This window comes from Lissotriton vulgaris, chromosome 2_1 (genome assembly GCF_964263255.1).
Source record: "Lissotriton vulgaris chromosome 2_1, aLisVul1.2, whole genome shotgun sequence".
Taxonomy (NCBI): Eukaryota; Metazoa; Chordata; class Amphibia; order Caudata; family Salamandridae; genus Lissotriton; species Lissotriton vulgaris.
The window spans coordinates 212738070-212759507 of NC_141687.1; the positions used below are offsets into that span (position 1 = coordinate 212738070).

At 44.5% G+C, this 21438-nt stretch overlaps 1 protein-coding gene across 2 annotated transcripts in view; it reads right to left on the reverse strand.

Annotated features, from left to right (window-relative positions):
• Window positions 1-21438, reverse strand: part of LOC147729857 (transmembrane protease serine 11D-like) — a 437959-nt gene that overhangs the window by 287146 nt on the left and 129375 nt on the right. For both annotated transcript variants that reach the window (XM_086958513.1, XM_086958511.1), the window contains 2 exons: window positions 6663-6755; window positions 5982-6114 (listed from right to left, as the gene is read on the reverse strand). In XM_086958513.1, the coding sequence (XP_086814639.1) occupies window positions 5982-6114; window positions 6663-6725 (196 nt within the window). In that variant the 5' untranslated portion in view covers window positions 6726-6755. The remainder of the gene's footprint in view (window positions 1-5981; window positions 6115-6662; window positions 6756-21438) is intronic.

A 21438-nucleotide genomic window follows, 5' to 3' on the forward strand; every position in this document is an offset into this window, starting at 1 on the left:
TCTGTCGACTGTAGTTTCAACGATGACACCGAACTCGGCATCATAGCTTTGCAGCTCCTCGGAACTGGCACATCGTCCGATTGCGCAACGCATTCCCAACTTCGGGCTTCATATCGCTAGACCTCATTGAAGGGATCCTCGACGTCAACGGAAAAGGACCTCGCACAACAGCCTCACCGCATCTCGGAACAGACGCATTGCATCTGTGATGCGGATCCACGCAATACTCCGCAAACAAGGGTTTAAGTTACTCTGTTCAGCTGGCCTAACTGGGTCCCTGCAGCTGGCCTACGCTCAATTGCGGTTGGCCTGAACTTGCAACTTTGTCCCGGTCTGGCACAACCAGATATCCACAGTTTCTTTAGAAACTTAAAAATTCAATATCTCTGATTCTACTAATTGGATTTTTGTCATTGAGGTTGTTTTTTTAAAATACAAAATCACCCTATTTTCCTAATATGTTGTGGGCTCCTTTTGTGGGGTGTTTTCACAGTTTTTACACATTGCTTCTAAGTTAAGCCTGACTGCTCTCGGCCAAGCTACCAGATGGTTGAACACAGGTTAATTTGGGGTTTGTGTGTGCCATACCCTGACAAGGACTGTGGTTGCTGCTTTGCCAGGGCTCACACCCCAGTGAACCATCAACACAATTTCGTACGATCCCGTCTTATAACACCCTTTTTTATTTTGAAAATTCTGTCAGTAATTATGAATGCATCTCACCAGACACCTAGAGGTATATAGATTAGATCTTTTCTGCATAACCGGACTCCAATACACTGTCGAAACCAACGCCTGTTACACTAGGAGTCCCACAAGGCTCCTCATTATCCCCTACTCTCTTCAATCTGTTCATGGAACCACTCTCCGATTTGCTACAAACCTCTAACGTGCAGTTCCACATGTATGCAGAAGATACCCAACTCTACCTCAAGATCAACACCTTGGATGACATTAGTCTACTCAACAACACTCTTAAGACCACCCAAACTTGGCTGGCAGTGAATCACCTCAAACTGAATGCTTTAAAAACTGAATTCCTTCTTATCGCCCCACCCGCCAATGTCCCCAATATGCACAATCTGATAAAACACCTCACAGCACTCGATGTTTAACCAACCATTGTCGAAATCACTTGGTATAACACTGGACTCCAACCTCAATATGCAGAAGCATATTAGTAATGCAACTAAGGGAGCACATTTTCAGATCAATACACTAAGGAAACTGAAGCCCTTCATACCTCCTAATGACTTCAAGTTAGCGGTTCAGGCTCTTGTTCTACCGCGTCTGGACTATGGAAGTGTTGCGTTATGTGGTCTCCCCAAAACCACCACAGCTCCTCTAAGAGCATCCACCAATGCAGCAGCGAGACTCATCACGGGCTCAAAAAAAAGGCCCATATCTCCCCTGACCTAAAGTCTCTAAACTGGCTGCCATTTGAAGCCAGAATCCACCTGAAAATAGCCCGCATGATGCACAAGGCCCTACATCATAGTGCACCCAGCTATCTCACACAAAAACTCACAATATCAGGAGGATCAAGATCAACAAGAAGTTCGGAAAACTTCCTTTTGAAACCACAAAAATTCAATAAGGAAAAAACCTATAATCGCTCCTTTTCAGGAATGGCACCCAGGATTTGGAATGCCCTTCCACCACAAATAAGACTTAACCCCTCCTCGTCCTCTTTCAGACTGGAAGCAAAAGGCATCCTGATGGCGAAAGTTAAGTAAACATTGCCCTACATGACTGTTTTTAAGAACCCCTATTTCAACCTTTTTACCTACCATTCTAAAGCCTGGCTTGTGTATATGCAAAACTTTGGTCCATATATCCTGATGTTCTCTTGTTCAATGTATTCCCATCATCCTTCTACACCGAGCTAGTTTCTGCACTTTATCTGATTTTGCCCTGTTATCTAGCTCTATTGCCTTGTTTTACTCCTTGCACGTTTCTTTTATTTAAGATTTTGATATTATTCTTACGTTCCTTTTATTTTATTTTATGTCTTGCCTATACGCTTATTGTAAAGCGCTCTGATACCCTTGTTTGCGCTCTATAAAACTTATAAAATAAATAAATAAATTGAAAAAATGCATATGCCGCTTAATATAAGCCCCGCAAAGATCGCATACGCACTCTTAAAATACAGCATGAGTAATATTGCGAAAATCTATTTGACAGATACATTGTTTTAAAGTATTTGTAATATTTGTTTACTGTGATTTGATATAGACATTTTGCAACATATCTGTGTCTATTTTTTTGGATAGCTACAAAGCCTAAGCCAGCATGTTTTGCCCAATATTAGTGAGGGCTTTTTCAAGGCGATTATCGCCCGACTGCATTTCTAGAAACGTGATGCTTCCTGGATCACAATCGAGAGCACAAGCTGTGTCCTGGATAAGCTTTGATTTAAAACAACAATGGGAGAGGTAGGGAGAGTCAAGGAGGCTTATCTCAGTACCCGGTTCAATGCAAATAAACAAAAAGAGAGAGGCCAAATCAGTCTCAGAATTGCCACTAAGTTGGAGCGAGATAGATAAGGATCACACACTCACTTTGGGTGAATAGGAAGGCCCTCACACACCGACCTAGTCAGTGTCATGCTTCATCATCGGGCCCCACCAAAGAGGCCGAGTGCCTCTTTGGTGTGCTACGACGCCAGAAAGACTGCGGAGCTGGTTGTGTGAAGAGGGGCGTGTTGTGCGGGTGGGTGAGATTAAAAGTGTCTAAGAGGGTATCAAGAAATTTTTTTTTTAATAGGTGATCCCTAAGACACGTATTACAGGTATTATGTGTCTGAATTTATTGCCAAGGTTTAGGAAGACTGACTGATTTATTGTATTTCTCAGAATTTTACCATTCCTAAACCTTGGCAATAAATTCAGACACATAATACCTGTAATACGTGTCTTAGGGATCACCTATTAAAATTGTTATTTCTTGATACCCTCTTAGACACTTTTAATCTCACCCACCCGCACAACACGCCCCTCTTCACACAACCAGCTCCGCAGTCTTTCTGGCGTCGTAGCACACCAAAGAGGCACTCGGCCTCTTTGGTGGGGCCCGATGATGAAGCATTAAGCTTTGATTTATTCCATAATGGATTGATATATTTCACTCTGTCCCTTTAGTTATAATCATGATTCTTGCCAGTGATTTGAACAGGTTTACTGACAATCATATTCGAAGGCTGGGATTGGTGTTAATGGTTCAAGTGCTGCACACATCAGGTCAGTGCCTGTGCTAAGAGTCCCATGTGGTATGGAATCACAAGGATCACAGTAAACCAATATTACAAATACTATACAAAAAGTAGCTTCCTCTATCCATAATTGATTTTTATAATACTAGTCATATTTAATATTATAAGAAACTTTCAATAATATAAATGCCTGTGATCTTTTTATGACATATTAAGTGGTAAATGCATCATTCTAGAATCAAAATCTGTCACCTCCAGAGTTCCGCGGCAGATGCACTAATCCTCGGAGATACCTTCTCGAGACTAAAATTTGTAACAGGAAATGTAGTATCCTTACTTAAACCGTAATCTGCAACCCGCAGGATAAGAATACATTGCCAGTTGTAGCCCTAGGTGGTTAAAATGGCTTTACCTCACTCACCATTGTACAAGATTAGACTGTCTACTGAGAACTGGAGTCCAGGACCATTTATGGAGACTGAGGGTATGAGATGGTGGGTGTCAAGTGTGACGTAAGGCCTAGGGCAAGTTCCCATCCGGTGCAATAGTCCTTGCAGCAGCCCAGCTAGGCCACGTGATGCACCTCTCTGCAGCTATGACAGCCACCACCAGAAGTCACACATGTGGCACCAGCATGTCTGCGCTGGCTAGTATGTGATGCTTTGTAATTGTATGATTACCCGTGCAGGGATCCAATTATGAAGCAGCTCAACTCGCATCAGTCAGCTGCCTGGTGAGCTTGAATACAGCCTCTCAGTCACTAGCATCGGTGCAGGGCATGTTGGGGGTCCCTTCCCCCTGCAGCAGTTACACCACTGAAAGATACGCCTGATCCTTCTTAGTTCAGGCCCCTCGTACTTGCGAACATCAGAATAGAAGACCACCAAGAGGTTGAAAAGGAGATGTAGGAGGCACATGAGCTGCTCCTGTGTGTGAGGCTTTACGTGGGCATATTAGGCTCTGCATAGGCATTTTAGTCGCTAACTGTGCATTGAGGCATCGTGTCACCATCTGAAGAGTTGACTTGACCCACGCAAGTTATGCCTGAACATCAGCGCATGTGCCTAGGCTGATGATGACTGTGTTTAGGATTTGATACTGTGTATGGGCATCTGGGACTGCGACTAGGATTTGATGGCTGCGTCTGGCCATTGGCGGACTGTCAGATGATGAGTGTGCCAGGATAGATGATGCCTGTGCTTCGGCATCTGAGACGTCAGTTTGGCATTTGAGTCTTTCACCAGGCACATGAGGTTGTGTAAAATGGCTACACCCCCCGCTTATCACGGCTAAACCCCTTGCGTACCCGTTATAATTTCTAGTGTTTAGGGGCCATGGCTTCTTGAAGGCATTGATCTTTACTTCTCACGTACAAGAAGGAAGCAGAGAAGTGACCAATGAAGCCAACTTAGATAGAATTTATGTTTGGATGTGGCTAGGTACTTATTCTACTTTGAGGACTGTTTGGATCTGTGTGGGATAAGTGGGGCTTTAGTCTGGCGGTGTTATGCTTGGAGGCAAAGTCCTGGGTTATTTATGTGACCCAGTTTGTGTGCATGTTTATGAGATTGTGCGTGTGTGTGCGCGCGCAAGCACATTCGGGAGTGTACATGCATGTGTGCTTGAAGGGGCTTTGAGAAGCGCAGAGAGAGACAGTAGGTTGATATTATGAGTGACAGGTGGTTTATTTAGTAGGAGTTGATGGTGGGACTGTGGATGAATGGAAGAATGAGAGGCTAGGGACCAGTTCCAAAGAGCTGTGTTTGTAGTAGCTATTTACAGGTAGAGTTGGAGGATTGGCAAGTGATTGATTAATGAAGAGATACCTACCTGTAGCTGCCCTCAACTTGGTGCCCGTTTATCCTAAATGCCCAAACATGGGCACCCAGGTGCCCTTTCAAAGTATTTCGCTAGATGAAAGTACCCACATGACCTGGTTGCTACTGCCAATAAGGTCTAGCTAGTTGTGGCTTGTACTGACATGTACTGCTGGCTACCTCCCTCTCACCTCACAAAAGATCCATCAGAATAACGCCTTAGGTATATTTTAGGCTTCATTCTTACCTCTAAAACATTGTCTCTCAAATAGTTATGTAATTTTAATTTAATGTAATCAGCACACATCTGCGATAATTCATGGCACTGAAAGAATTAACAAGGTAATCTCAGATTAATATTTACATACAGTAAAACTATCTTACAAAATGTTTAACACATTTTTTTTATAAAGCCAGCCAACATTTCAAGTATTTCGGTAAGTGAACAAACTGGCATCTGCTTGCAGAGACTGAGGGAGACTGTTCTATAACTTATCACATTCCACACAAGAAGATCTGTCTTTCCTTTAATCTTCCTTGCTCGAGCAATCACCTGTCAGCATTGGGGGACAGTGCTATCTATCCTCACTGAATTCAGAATACCTTTCTGAAGGATTCCTCGACAGGGGAGCTAGTATTAGTGCATTACCATAGGCCAAGATATCAAAAACAGGATTACCCCCCCCCCCACCCCTCTCGTAGTATCATCAACTTGTCACAAGCTTGTCCCTAACTTCTATTTTATAGTGGGGTCTCTGGTCCAGGAATCTACTTTAATGGTTATCATATTATATTCCGGGTGTAGCCTGGTGAGATATGACATAATGTTACATCCCAAGATCCAGAGAAAGGACAACTCTTGGGATGTTAAGCACTACAAAGCGCTGTCAAAAATGGAAACTTTTACAAAGCAAGCAGCATTTTATCAATCTTGTAAATTAATCCCTCACCCAAGAAATATCTTGTAAGTAAGAAAAAAGTCGCCACCACCAAGAGGAAGATGAATCCGCTTATAACTTCTACAAAGGTGAGACAGCAGCCGGAGCAGCAGCTGGGACAGCAACTCCTTGACTTCTTCTTAGGCTGAAAAAAGGAAGCAGAGAACTAGTGATGCTAAGGTATGCATTCATTAATATACATCAAACTTATTAGTAACATTTAGGAGAAGAATTTGTAACTCTTTTTTAGAATCTGGATCCCTGAACCAGGTTACAAGCTGCCCTCTACACCTGACACTTGCACAAGTTACCCATTTGGTTTAGAAGAAGATTCCCATCTGTTTCTTATTAGTAGAGAATTACTATATTTGTGCCACAGGGTAGGGTGGAATTGTCATCTGTCCAAGCTAGGAGAGGATTGCACCCTCTAAGTGCAGGTTAGAGTTTCCACTCATAGTGGTTATTGGAGAAATGCCACCTATTGAGTGATAGAATAAGGCTGTCATCTTCTAGGATATAATTTCCACTTGTTGGTTAAGATTACCACTTAAAGTATGGTGGAATTGCTGCTTGTATGAGTTTGTGTAGGATTGTGATAAATCTGCCACCTGTCACAGCGGAATGCAGTAGGTGCTCATGAGTGGAAAAGGTGCAGAACATGTTGTTGTGTCCAGCCATCTCCAGTTGTTTTACCTTTCTGTAAAGAAACTGGAAATTGCTGCTACTGCTATCTGTGCGCATTCCCATGGAAGCCATTGAAAGTTCCTTCTTCTACAGCAGAAACGTCTGTAAAGACAATAAAAGCATCTAAATCAATCATAAAGAGAAGTATAATCCTACCACGTGCATACACTCTTAATTGATCTTACACCCTCACGGTGATAGTAAATTGTGACACATCAAGTTCTTATGTTAAAATATACGTCTAACGATATTCCGAATTTAGTTTGTGTTTGCTCTTTGACCTTGCAGTTACATTCCTTACCTCCAGCTGTTATCTACACTTCCAAGTCAGTGTAACCCTCATAGGATAAAAGGGAATGCCTTACTTCCATCATTTTTTTAGCCTTTCAAGTATTAAATAGCACCACCAGTTTTGCTTTAAATACTTTGTACACGTCAGCTTGACTCATCCTTCAGTAGAGGGACTTGCATATTTCCCTCAATAATCCAGGGCTTGCTTTTTTCAGTCCCATTTTGAATGCATGACTGTTGTGCTACAATCTATTTCCAAATGTCCTTGATAAGGTGTGTCTCAAGTAAAAATAGGACTGAAAATAAATACATTATCAAAACTAAAACTGTAGCACAGCTAGTACAGCACACTCCCCATCCTCATGGAAATTGAATTTAGGTTGGTATGCGTCCAAGAACAGTACAGAAGAGGGGGTCTACAACTGGAGTGTATGTTGCCCGTCTATGATGGATCCATCGGGTGTACAGAGGGTAGGTCGATGTTCCTGTATGTTGCTCAGCAAGCCCATATGTTTTTGTGTTTCTGTGGGCAGCACCTCACCTAGAATACTGCCATTTCAATCTCATTCAACTGTCCAAGCAGCACTTCCACACCCGGAGAGATGGCGGTGTGGTCCCCTTCCATTATTGGGAAAATTCCCTCTTTGCCAAAGAGAGACCCTGAAACAAGAGGTGCTGTTTATAGTGGTTCCCCCCAAACCCATCAGTATTTTGTAATAAGGCTTGGGGGAAAGATGCTAAGATAAGACCCTCCCCAGGCACGTGGCTACCTTACGTCAATATGGCTGGAGGGTCTTGCAACTCCACGCAGTGTGCAAAAAGGTTCACCTCCTCACCTTCGCACAGAAGACAGACTGGGGACTGGATAACCCTGATACGCCAGAGCCGAGACTGTGTATAGTAAGTTCTATGGACATCATTGAATTAGATCAGGCAGTAATGTGTCGCTATTGCTGCCCCCTGCGGATTCACCAGCGCCTCCACCCAGTTATCGTCAGTGAGGCCTGGGATATCTACTTCCCATGCCAAACGTGTTGCGTTTAAGGTCTTATCATTGTGTGTGACTAAGGTTTGGTATATCTGACGGATTTTATGTGCCTCCAGGTTTCCCATTAAAAGACGGCCCACCAGAGGGTGAAACTCTGGTAGCTCCTCTAAGGCGCAGATGATTTCGGATAGTACGTGCCGAAGCTGTAGGTACCTGTAAAATTGGTTGCTGTGGAGATGAAACTCCAGTCGGAGCTGTGAGAAGGATTTAAGGACTGTGCCCCGCATAACGACCCCTAGCATCGAAATACCAATCAGGTCCCAAGTACCGAAATAAAGGAAGCCACTGGCCGGAGGAACGTTCCCTGCCACAGTGGAGCTGTCTGCATAAGGCGGCCCCTCCATCCCATTACTCTCACCATGCGCTGTCAGATTTGAATAACTACTTTGCACAACGGGGACAAGTGATCTAAGATTAATTGGCTGTAGAGAGGGAGGACCCAGTGGAGACTCCGTACCCATTGCACGCCTCTTGACTGTAAAAGCCGGGTCTGCATGCGAACGTTACCACGATTCATTTATGTATTGGAGATGGGAGGCGGCATAGTAGGTATAAATGTCTGCAGCTGCAATACCACCGCAGTATGTTGATTGTGTGCCGGTTCGCAGGGCGACCCTGACCGCCCTGCCGTCCCAAAAGAAATGGTTAAGGAGTGCATTGACCTATCGGAACCACGATTGGGTGATCTCGTTGGGGTAGTTCTGAATTTGATATATTATATGCGGTAATGACACCATTTTGATAATGGCCGATCTACCATGTAAAGAAAGTGGTAGGAGGGACCAACCCCTCATCTCATCCCAAATACGGGGCAGCAGTGGGTCAATATTATGGGATCAAGATATAAGTGGATTTGGGGATATAAAAACGCAGAGATATTGGAACCTCTCTGTAACGAGGGATAGTTACGAGGACCAGGTACCTCACCCCTGATTCCGGCAGACAGGGAACAGCACTGACTTGGATGGATTGGTCCTGAGACCTGATGTTTCCTCGAACACTCAGAGAATTTGTAGGATTCTGGGGCCAGAGAATCCCGGATAGGAGAGGAAAAAAGCACGTCGTCAGCATATAATGCAATCTCGTCCGAATATTTTGGCTGACCAATCAAATCCCCGTACCAGGGGGTCACGCCTGACCCACGTAGCGAGGGGTTCAATGGCTAGGGCAAAACACAGCGGGGAAAGTGTCCAACCCTGTCTGGTGCCCCTACCAATTGGAAACCGTCTGGATTGGGATCCTGCTACTTGTACAGAAGCTGAGATATCAGTATATAGGCAAGAAACCACTAGCCGAAGTTGAGAGCTCGGGGGAGCTGGAAAAGGTAGCACCAGCTCAGGGAATCAAATGCTTTATCTTTATTGGCTAGCAAGAGGGCTGTAGAAAGTCCGAGATCAGGGGCTTTCAAAATGGCATTATGAAGCCGCCTAATGTTGTGCCTAGTAGACTTGCCAGGCATAAAGCCAGCCTGGTCAGGGTGGATCAACTCATGAATATGCGCACGAGGACTTAACCCAGTAGTTCCGCCTCAATATTCAACAAAGAAATGGGGCGGTATGAGGATGGCACCTCCAGAGGACACCCTGGTTTGTGGAAGACTACAATCTCCACATGGCACCAGTCCTGAGGGAGCATCCGCTGTTCCAAGGCTTCTTGCAGTACATTTAAGAGGTGTGGACCCAGAAGCGACATATATGATCATAGGAAGTCACCGGAGTTTCACCCTCTGGAGGGTTGTCTTATAATGGGAGACCTGGGGGCTGGATGGGGTGTATGCCCGTTGGGGCGTACCAAGCTTCTCCAGGGTGATTAGGGCGTCTAGTTGGTCCCGGACATTGTCTGGTAGAGCCCTTGGCGGAATATCCGACAGGAATTCTTCTATCTGGTCCGATGAAATAATCTATCTTTTGGCATACAGGGACCTATATGTTGCGAAGGCCTGAGTGACCGAGCCCGGGGAGGTACACAGAATGCCCTCTGCGCCTCAGAGAGATGTGTGAAGCCCTGATCTGTGGGGTGGTAAGCTCGCCACGCGACAGCCCACCCCAGAGTTGTGACCAGTTGAAGTAATTTGGGGTTAGGCCCTACTTCCCGCTTCACAGATATGCCCTCTGGGAGTTCACCCATAAGCCCGTAACCTTATCTATTAATATCTGCCGGAGGGGGGATGGTTGTAAAAGCTGGCAAGCGGCAGAGATTCTCCACATAATGTGCTTGTCACAATAGTGTAGTGCCCACCGGGATCTACCCAGGTTTTGGACACTAGGAATAGAATTGACGGAGGACAAGACAAAACCTGAAGGGAATATCTGGTTATAACCAAATCAAGACAAACAAGGGGCTTTATTGCCCTGCAAGTGGTTCGCCTGAAGGAGAAGTAAATCAATCTCCAAAAGTTTGGCCTGCCGCAGAATGGTGGCGCTTTTGATCTTGTCCAGGACCCCCATACACATTCCACGTCATGATATTGACCCCCCTGTATGAGCGGTAACCGACTGCATGGCCATCTGTCAATCAAGGGGCATGCCAGTAGTGAGGCCTGTGAGAAGGAGTGACTGTGATTATGTGCCTGTGCATGAACCATGCAAACATTTGTGTGGAGCAACTTGAGAACAACCCTCCACCCCAATACTTCCCCAAACCCGAAGTATCTGTCGCAGTGACCGGCCCCCCAGGGGTTCTCCAAATCAGCACCCAGTGAGCCCGCTCCATCACGAAACAGGAGGATAGGGAGTCATCTGGCATGATAGATTTAAGCCATTGGGTGATGAAGCGTTCCATCGAGGTAGCCCCACAGCTCTCCGGGAAGCAAGTTGTTTCACCGTGAGCGGCTTTTAATATCCTCCACCCCGGAGGAAAACTCCTGCACCACTACAGTAACCTTATTGACTTTTTATTGGAGACTGGCCAGCGTGTCTTCCACAGACGAAACCCTGGTTTCAGTTTCTGCAATGCAGTCAACCGCCTTCCTGAGGTATGTCTCAAGAATGAGATCTCCGATCCACAGCGCTGATCCTGGCGTCCAATGAGTATCAGGCCTGAGTGCTAGTGGCCAGCAAGGCAGCATTGTCTGGAACAGGACTCTACTCGAGGCAGAGATGAATTGGTCGTTGGTGCATTGTTTCGCCACTGGACTTGTCCTTCAACATGATGCACAGGAGGGCCTTTATAGGCTCTGGGCATCGCACCCCCTAGGCAGCACCCCAGACGGGTCCAACAGCATATTCGGTATTTATCAGGGCGCTTCGAGGATCCGTCAATGGGGGGGGAGGGGTAGAGAGACACTACGGGCAAGGCCTCATGGGATCAGCCCGCCTCCGCAGCCTGAGGTCAGGGGCCGAGGCCCACCCTCGGTATGCTCCTGATGCAAAACAGAGCCCCCGGGGCAGGCCGCCACTGCTTAAGGAGTGGATGGGCCATGTGCACTGGGTGCCCCAAGGCCAAAGGCCCTGCACTACACCACCGCCCAGGCCAAGGCCCCGAACCACCAACACCGGACTCTCCCGCACGCCGGTCTCCAAACTCCAGACTTGAGGGACACAGGCCCTGTCCTGATGGCCTACCTCAACATAGAGACATGGGCGTTCAAGCAGTCAGCCACTGGCGCCCCAGGCAGACAGAATCAGGGTCGCAGACTGGCAACGCAAGATCCGCAAGCCCCCCACAGAGGCGAGCGTGAAGACCCTTCCGGCTCCTCACAAATGTCCCTCAGTCCCAGTGGGGCGACTCAAGCGAAAAGATGCAGCCATTGGGGACGAGCTGTTGCCACATACCCATCCCAAATCAGTCACTGGCAGCACCAACCCCTTGCTCTAAGGGGTGCAGCGGGCCCGGGCAAAAGGTGAAAATGCAGGCTCACGTCTCGGATCACATCCGCTGGGCCCTCCAGGAGGCAGCGCAACCAGCGTTGGACTCCCCGGACACTGCTGCCCTCACCGCAGGTTGTCACCGCAGGAGCTGCGACCCCATCTGTTGCGCGATGTGTTACTGCCTTGTCTGCAGCCCTGCTCCAAGGGCTCCGGCTGGACCGTGCACCCCACAGCCACGATTGCCCGCAGTCGGCACAGCAGCCTCTCCGGCCACAGGGCGCTCACACAGCACCGCAGGCTCACTGCAGGGCAGAGCGCTACCCCGCTGGCATCAGACCGCGGACAACATGTCACTCTGCAGGAGCCGCTGGAAGGTGTTCACACTTCAGAGGATTGTAGGATTTAAGGCGGATTTTGAGGCTTGATGGGGCAGAGCTCGCCTAGAAGATGTCCACCATGATGGCTGTCTTAGCCACGCCCCCATCACTTTTTCTTTTAACATGTATGTAATATGGATGAAGACAAGGAAACTGGAAATTTAAGATGGAGAACATAGTTAAAAAAAATCGTTCATAGCTCAGTAAGAAAGCTACTGATTAATTTTCTGAAACTTTTCCAGAATACAGTCTTAACTTTGGGCTCCCAAAGACACCCTGGAAGCACAGACTTAGTCAACATACCTACTTGAGACAGAGAACAATTGAGGACTGCAACCCACAAAGCACCTGTGCATTATGAGGATGGTGCGTTGTGGGCAACAATCAGTCCTGTGAGACCTATTTATTGTTAGTAAGTTCCAAACCACATTTCACTATCAATAGTCACACTCAAGAAGACATGCTAACAATACATTTTATGACTTATTAAAATCAAGATCCTATGCTAGTGCATTGTATGCGTATAGTTATGATTACAGAAGCATAGTGGTAGCAATAACATCAACTAACAAACAAAATATTAGAAAGAATTGCAACATTATATACTATTTTATAGTTTCTTTGTATTTGTTCATCTACCTCTCCCTTCTTGTCTCTACCCGAAGGTATCTTAACACCAAAAGGAGCATTTATCAGTTTCTTAGGTGGCACTGCCTTTCACCCACATACCTTAGTGGAACAACTGAGTCACTGTTCCATATGAAAAGAGCTGTGACCTCTCTCTCTCTCTACAAGCTGATAAGACCTGTCTAGTGGTCTTGGCCTTGGAAAGGTGTTTACAGCTTCTCTGCAAACCCAATCTCTCGCTCCCAGGAAGTGTGAAGATTCCTTTCTCCCTAGTACTTGTTTGTTATTAGCTTAATCCTCTTCTCGGGCTACTTTGAAAAGAGTGGGACTCTTATTGAATAATCAACATATTGCTTCTTTTTGAGTATTATCAAAATGCACCTCTAACTATTCTTCTTTCGATAAAACATTGACTATTTGTTTTTCATATATAAACAACGGTTGAACTGTCAAATCATACTCAAATACACGTTAAACAATAAATGAGTATAACAATAGGAAATGCAATATGAATTTATAATTGAAAATATGCACTATAATGAATATATAACTTGCAATGGGGGTATATATTAGCAGAAAATACGAAGACTACATCACTATATTACAGACTTTTAAAGTTAGCTTCACAGCAGTTTTTTTTTTAGTTTTACATAGCGCTGGCCAGACACTAGGGTACCAGAGTGATTTACAAGACAGGTGTATTAGGTACAATTGAACTATATGAGAAGATTCATGTGGGTCCGAAAGTAAAAAGGAATAGAATACAACAATACGGTAGTGGCGTTATTATTATTATTATTAATCAGCACTTCTTAAGAGCACAGATACCCTGAGGCATCCCAGCGCAAGTGGTAAAACAGGCGAAGGAAGGTGGCTTACCAGTTAGTGTTCTAGAACAGCCAAGTTTTGAGACTTCCAGAAGGTGAGGTGGGGATGTCTGAGTGCAGATGCAGGGGAAGGGCGTTCCAAAGCGTAGTTGTATTGTAAGAGAAGAAACGCCCCCTGTTAAGAGAATGTTAAAATTAACCATGTCAAAAGCGGCACGGAGGTCAAGAAGGATAATAGCTCCTGCTCCTCCCTGATCGATTATCTTTTTTGCTTCTTCCACTACAGCAATAAGTGCGGGTCAGTTCCATGATGGGGATGAAAGCCAGTCTGGGAATGTGTAAAAGCTCATGTGTTTCTAAGAAATTGGAAAGACTGGAGTTAATATGCTTTTCCAGGACCTTACAGATCATGGGCAGCAGAGATATGGGATGATAGTTACTCAGGACGTTAGAATTTAGGCTTGGTTTTTCAATAACGCTTTCACCGTGGCATGTTTCTAGGAAAGCGGTACGAAGTGTTTGGTGAAAGAAAGATTGATTACATCCAGTATGACCAGTAGCACCACCTCTTTAACCTTACACAGAAGGCGAGGAGGGGCTGGGTCAAGAGGCGAGCCCGACTTTCATTTGCACAAAAATGTCTGCTTGGGGATCCAGATCCAGGAATGGAAATTCCTCCACTGTGTGCTTAATGTGACCCAGAGGCATGTTTATAATAAGGAGATCACTAGGATATAGCGAATCTCGGAACGTGTTACATATATTCTAAATTTTTCCCTGAAAGTATTCTGCAAGTTCATTGCAGCAATTGGAGGTTATTCCTGTAGAGGTATTGGGGGAAGGGAGCTCCAGGAGGGTCTTTGCGATAAGGAAGATTTCTCTGGGGGCATTAGCTGCTGAATTGATTTTTTCTTCAAAATAAAGGGCTTGAGCGTTTTTTTAATTTCAGCTTGGTAGCATTTTATGGACTCTATATTTCATTTTAGTGGTCTTGCTATAGTCCTTCCTCCATTTTCTCTCCAACCGTTTACAGTCCAGTTTAAGCAGCCTAAGCTTGCGCGAGTACCATGGAGAGATTTTCTCTCTCATCCTAGAGTGGTTAGTTTTAACAGGATTAACTGTGTCCAGTGAGGACTCTATCCAGTGTGTAAATGTCTTGGATGATAGGACAGGGCTGGAGTCTAGAGTACGGTTTGAATTATTAAGCACAGTAGACCAAGAAAGTTTGGACCAAGGGCGGACTTTCCTGGTGCTAGGTTCCGTAGCATCACGTTGGGTAGAAGATTGTAAGGAAAAAGAGATCAAGGCAGGAGAATGAGTGTCTCCACCACCGGCTCCATGTTATTAGTAAATATGGGATCTAATGTAGGGCCTTTAATGTGTGTGAACCCTATGACTTTATGTATTAGTTGAATTGCTGATAGGTCTCGGATGAGCTTTGCGGCATCAGTTTTACTTGGCTCATCAAAATGTAGGTTAAAATCCCCTAGAAGCGTGAGGTTAGTAGATGAGCTTGCCAAAGAGGCCGCCACTTCTGGAAGAGAATTGAAGAATTGTCCACCCACCCTCAAAGGTCGATATATAAGGATTCCTGAGAAGATAAAGAGACAGAGAAAAATAAGCTTTCACGGTCGGAAACAGGGTTGAACTCAACACAGAAATTAAAGGAGTCTTGAAAGATGATAGCAATGCCACCCACTTTCTTTCTCTCCCAATCTTTGCGCTGGATATTATACCCAGGAGGAATCGTTCGAACCACATCAGGCGCAGAGTTCTTGTGCATCCAGGTTCCTGTTAAGAATAATACATCTGGTTGGGCATCTGCTACAGAGAGAACATTTTATAGATGTGAAGGGCATGTCCCTCTGGCAGTGTTTCCAAAGCCGGGCAGAGTCTGAATGTACAGTGGGCACATGAATAATCACCATTAACTAGGTGCATAGAATGGAAGCAATTGTCCCTTAACCCTATAATTTGGAATGGTGTATACATGATTTTACCTGACAATAGAGGGGCAGGGGTTCTGGTCCCGCTCGGGCGCGGACTGACACAGACGGGCTTGCCGTTGGCGCGGCGCATCCACGCTGCCATGCAGCTCTTGTATTGAGTGCCCCGAAGTAGGTTCCCTAAGCCCCGCCTCCTCTCCCACGGCCCCTCCATGCAAAGGGAAACCGCGGTGGAACGGGGACGGTAGGGAGCGGGCTAAAAAGTGCAAGTAAGTGCAGTGCAAGTAAAAAAAAAATATTCAAATCAAATCGCCGGTTAAAACACTTCTTTTTTGCCCTCTAATACCTCGTCCAGCCTGATTTAGTCGCTGATTTAGCGTTAGCAACAGTTTAAACTCTGAATGAGTCGGGTGACCGCTTCGGAGGATCCGGACAATGGAATTGGATTGCTGGGAAACGTGGATCTTGTTTGATTATAATCATTTGGTTCCGTGCTTACAATATGTGGGTTTATTTCCCTTTTGTTAGCAGTAATCATGTTGTTTCATCTAGCATTAACTCAGATTGGGATTTTAACTATCCCAACAAAAATCTTTGAAAAGTGCAATTTCCGATATGCTTGAAGTAAGACCCTTAGGCGAAGGTTTACACAAAGGATCAAGTAGGCTGCATTGTCAGGTAATGAACACCACAGAAAAGAAACACACATTGGAAATAGACCTGCGTTGTACCTACATCTTTCTGTGTGAACTGATGGCCTGTGGTGTATTGTGAGAGGTTGTCTGTAGCCTTACATAAGAAAAAGGAAAGGTGGAAGTGGTACTGGAACATTTCCGACCTGGATTTTCTTATTCATAGACAGGGAAACGTGCTGAAGGGTACCTAGAAATGGGCCAGTTCTTAGTGCATTCCATAAAATTCCCACAACACAGCTCTATAAATCAGTTGCCCTCTCGGCAGCCATTCTTGGCCATTCTTCAACAAAGATAATGCATGTGGTTAATAAAGTTTGGGGAGCTCCTACATTTTCGTCATATATCTCCGAAATATTGTTTTATTATAAAAGAGGCAGACGAAGCTGCATTTCTATGTAAAATGTGGCCATGCTTGACTTTCTCTCCCATTCCTCATGACAGGTTCAAAGAGAATGTTCTGTTATGTATTTATTTGATGTGAATTGTAGAGATTTGAATTTATGTATCTGTTTCTCTTAGAAATGCATGAAGATAGCCATGTCTCCTCAGCCAGAATGTCTTTAGTTTCTCACAGCAATGGTACCAAATTTGGCAACTGGTGATGTTTTAGAATGGCTTGCAAAATCCATTGCACAAAATACCTAATCTCCAACAAATCCCTGTATACCAAAGGTATGGGTCAGGAATAACGAAGACAGACTTTCACTGGGCCACAATATCATGACCAGAATATTAAGGGACAAAAAATTGAAAAGTATGTTTGTACAGATTTTCCATGCCCAACTCCATGTAACCTAAACCACACCCACCTGAAAAGCAGGTACTACAGGAGCGAGGAGAGCCTCACCTCTCACCTCCAAACCAATCTTCCACACAGAGAATCTCAGTATGGGGGATTGATTCGCAGGGGGAGAGAATGTACCTCAATCACGAGGTATGCTCGGGATGTGAAGGGCTGACGTTAGGTGAGATGACACAAGGGGATGTGGACCAAAGGAAAGAGAATCAACTGGCGTTAGCAGGACGACCTTCAGCAGGTCCCTAATAGAATAAAAGAAAAGAGATAGATGTCTATAGAATAAGGTGAGAACCTATACAAGGAACAATGAGTGCTTCTAGGCAATGCAGGTGTAAAGAGAAAACTAAATTAAATTATCTTCTTACCCTAAAAGAGCGCCTTATGGTCCGGTAGGATATGTTCCACTAGAAAGGAAAGCTTCCCATAGGTCCAAATAGAGAAATCAACTAACCAAGTCTCGAGATACCAGGTGTGGGAGGCGAAGCCCCCGGCTCCTGCCGTGCGCCTCAATGAGCCAATAAAAGGAGTGGAAGAGATCGCGTAGGAGGCGGTGCCGCCGGCTCCTGCCGTGCGCCTCTATGAAAAGTAATAAGAAAAATAAGATCTGACTCTGCTTCCAACAGAGAAGATAAAGTTTCATAAACTAGGAACAATCAATAGAATCTGTAAGCACCAACCAAACAATGATACTTCCATGGGATATCGGCTTCTGGCCGCCTTCATACTCCAATACGGTTCCATTCACCGCATTGCTGATACCCGCGCGGTTCTTACCGCACTTCCTATGTGAAAAGGCACACTTAACCTTTTTTGATATGTCTCGTAGCTCCAGCCGCGTAATTAGGTCCAGAGGCGGTTGCCGTTTTTGTTATTCTCCTCGCAATTACACTTGTGAGTTTAAAGTTAAGCGGCTCCTGCCACATCTCTTTTCCTATTCAAAAAGGGGGTGGTGATGAACAGAGTGTCTGAATTAAGCAGACCACTCTTACCCAGTCCAAAGATCAGGGCTTGATACATCACCGTTATTTATCTCACTGCACCATCCCAGCTCAGAACCTGGCTATATGCAAATCAGTCTGTCCCTGGCCCAGTGCATCATGGGAACAGGGCAGACTAAACTATCAAGCCAATTCTTCACCAGAAAGGAGACAAGCTACCAGGGACCGGTTTCTGGCATTTCAGCCTTCTTCGGCCCGGCTTGCTTGAATCCTGATGGTGCAGTGAGAAAGGGACTCATGTCTGAGTATACCCTGTCACACCTATAGTGGCCAAAAACGATTCAAAAAGGGGGTTGTGATGAACAGAGTGTCTGAATTAAGCAGACCACTCTTACCCAGTCCAAAGATCAGCGCTTGATCCATCACCGTTATTTATCTCACTGCACCATCCCAGCTCAGAACCTGGCTATATGCAAATCAGTCTGTCCGTGGCCCAGTGCATCATGGGAACAGGGCAGACTAAACTACCAAGCCAATTCTTCACCAGAAAGGAGACAAGCTACCTGGGACCGGTTTCTGGCATTTCAGCCTTCTTCGGCCCGGCTTGCTTGAATCCTGATGGTGCAGTGAGAAAGGGACATGTCATGAATGATGTAATATGTGACATCATCAGCAGTGGATTGCGGGTGCGCGATATATAGTTAGGGCAACTAACTATATATGAAATTTCAATGGTTTTGTGTGAGTAAAATATGGTTTTGTAAATGCTAATTCCTAACTATATATGGTCTATAACCTATGGTTTTTTCAGTGAATTTCAATGTTTTTTTAAAAGCTAATATCTGTAGCTGTAAAATGTCTTTTTCTTTAAATCCCAAATTATATTTTATATGTTTATGATTAATTTTTTTAAAAATATTTTTTGGGTTCGCTCCTGGTTCGCGAACCGGGAAGCTTTCCGTTAGCTCAATTTGATGCCGCGACCCGGTCCGCTAACCAGTAAACGTTCCGTTTGCGCAACTACCGCATCAGAAATCAACATCGTGACGCGTCGCGGAAGCGCGACATATCACGTTGTCACGTAATGCGTCTTATGACGCGCCGCGTTAGCGCTCCCGGAAGTGCTCCGGACCGCGAACCGGAAGCGATCCGGGGCGCGGCGCGCTGCTCGTAACGTGAACGGAACAGGTCATGTGACTTGTTTATAAAACTTTTCATTGGTTCATTTCACTTTTGGTTTTCTAATGATGTAAGACTAGGTCATGTGACCTAAAAATAACACTTTTCATTGGTTTAGAACTATTTTTTTTCCCAAATGATGAAAGCCCCCACCTTTTTTCTCACTCTGACTTTCAACTTTGAGAAAGGAAGACCTATTTTGCTCTGTTTAAAAAATGGCTTCAGTAGTAGCTTCAGCTGGTGCACCCCCACCCCCACCACCACCATCTCCTCATAGGAAGAGAGGACCACCTCCACAGTTCCTTGGAAACCCAGAGGAGGAAGAGGATCCAGAAGAGGGCGAGGAAGAAGAGGCACCACGATTTGTCAAAGAGTTACCCCGGGTATCTCATCACAAAAATAGTTTTATCTGGCAGTTTTTTTCTATTCCACCAGGAGAGAAAAAAGTTAATGCGTTACTGCATGCAAGATATCTACAGAGGAGATGGAGTTCACTTCTCAGATGAGGGCAACAGAATTTTCATTTTCAATTTAAGACTGTGCATTGGTACCTACTTATAAGTACCTAAATGTACCATAAAACCAAAAGCTCTTCTCAGAGCTACCCTACATCTGATCATTCACAATTATTATTTTACTCTAACTTTTTTCTCTAATTTTCAACAAACTACGCTCCCCGGAGCGCTACCCGGTACGCGAACCGGAAGCTAACCGCGCAAAATTTCTAAAAAAATGTTTTTTTCCCGCACATATGGGCCTCCTCAGCCACCCTCAGAAAACCTAGATACGTCTACCGTGCCCCCTTCTACCCATTCTGAACATTATTTGCCCTCCATCTTGTATCTTAATTCGACCGAAACACAAAATGGTGGACTCCCGTAACGCTGCTGGTTCGCGAACCGGGACGCTTCCCGGGAAGCGGTCCAATAAAAAAGGTGGGAAAGTAATTTACAGAAAAACGACTGGAGCGAATCTCACCAAATATAGATTAGCTCATACTACATAACAATCCCTTTCATTTTCACAAATTTGATTGAAATTCCATTTAGCCATTTAGCCTGTAGACCTCTCTAAATACCGTGAGGTAAATTACTTCACAAAACACATCTGAAGTGTTGGAATTCACAACCAATGAAAATGTTACTTTCATTTTCTACTTTTATTACCTGACATTTGATTGGTTATATACCTGAATATATATAAAGGAAGAGAAGGAAACACAGCCATTTTGACTGCTACTTCTTGTTGTACATTTCAATTGAATTTTCACTAAACACTTCAACTTGTTTGTAAAGGTAAGTTGTTATTTTTAAAACTGAAGTATATTGTGCACTATAAATTAATATGGTAAACTTTTTCTGATAGTTATATACTATCCCTCTGTAGTAGTTATAGATTTAGATAGACTTCTCTGTTATAGTTATGGATGGAGTTAGGCTTCTCTTGTATAATTATGAATTTACTTACGTTAAATCACATACACTTTTTTATATTCCTACTTCCACTCTGATACTATACACTGCCCAAAGATAAATTCACTGATAAAAACTGCCTATCTAAAATTAATCCCACCAGTGCCCTATCTCTACTAATATATATTTTTTTTATCCAAATTTCAGGCAAAATGGAAGGCGAACAGAAAGTTGAATTTCAAATTGTCCTGCAAGAGAGCAGCCAAGAAATAATTGATCCAAATTATATTGAATTTATGGATGAAACTTGGGACCAAGAACTACTGCAATGTGTGCAAGCAGTAGATGACCTCCTTCAAAATGAGGACATTTTACACCCTCAGAGACTACAAACTATGTTCAATGAAAATAATGACATTTCAGACAGTGAAATGTTAGAAAGTTTATTAAATTATGAAACACAATCACAATAATAAATAATTGCTTAAAAAATAAAGAAATTAAAAAATAATCAACAAAACCAACAATCAATTAACATACAGTATTTGAAAAGTCTATCATTCTTTTTTCCTTATAGTACGCTCCCCAGAACGCTTCCCGGTTCGCGAACCGGGAGCTTCCCACGCAAAAAAAAAAAAAAAATGTATTTGCCCTGCGGGGCCCTTTTAAAACCTCCACATAAAACCTAGGGGGTCAAGGAGGATCTACTATGCCCCCTTATGGTAATTTCCCCCTTTGTTTTGGCCTCCTCTTGTCTCTCGATCCTACCGAGAGACAAGATGGCGGCCGCTCCGGACTGTTTAGAATGTTGACAGACACCGAACAGCCAATCAGCTT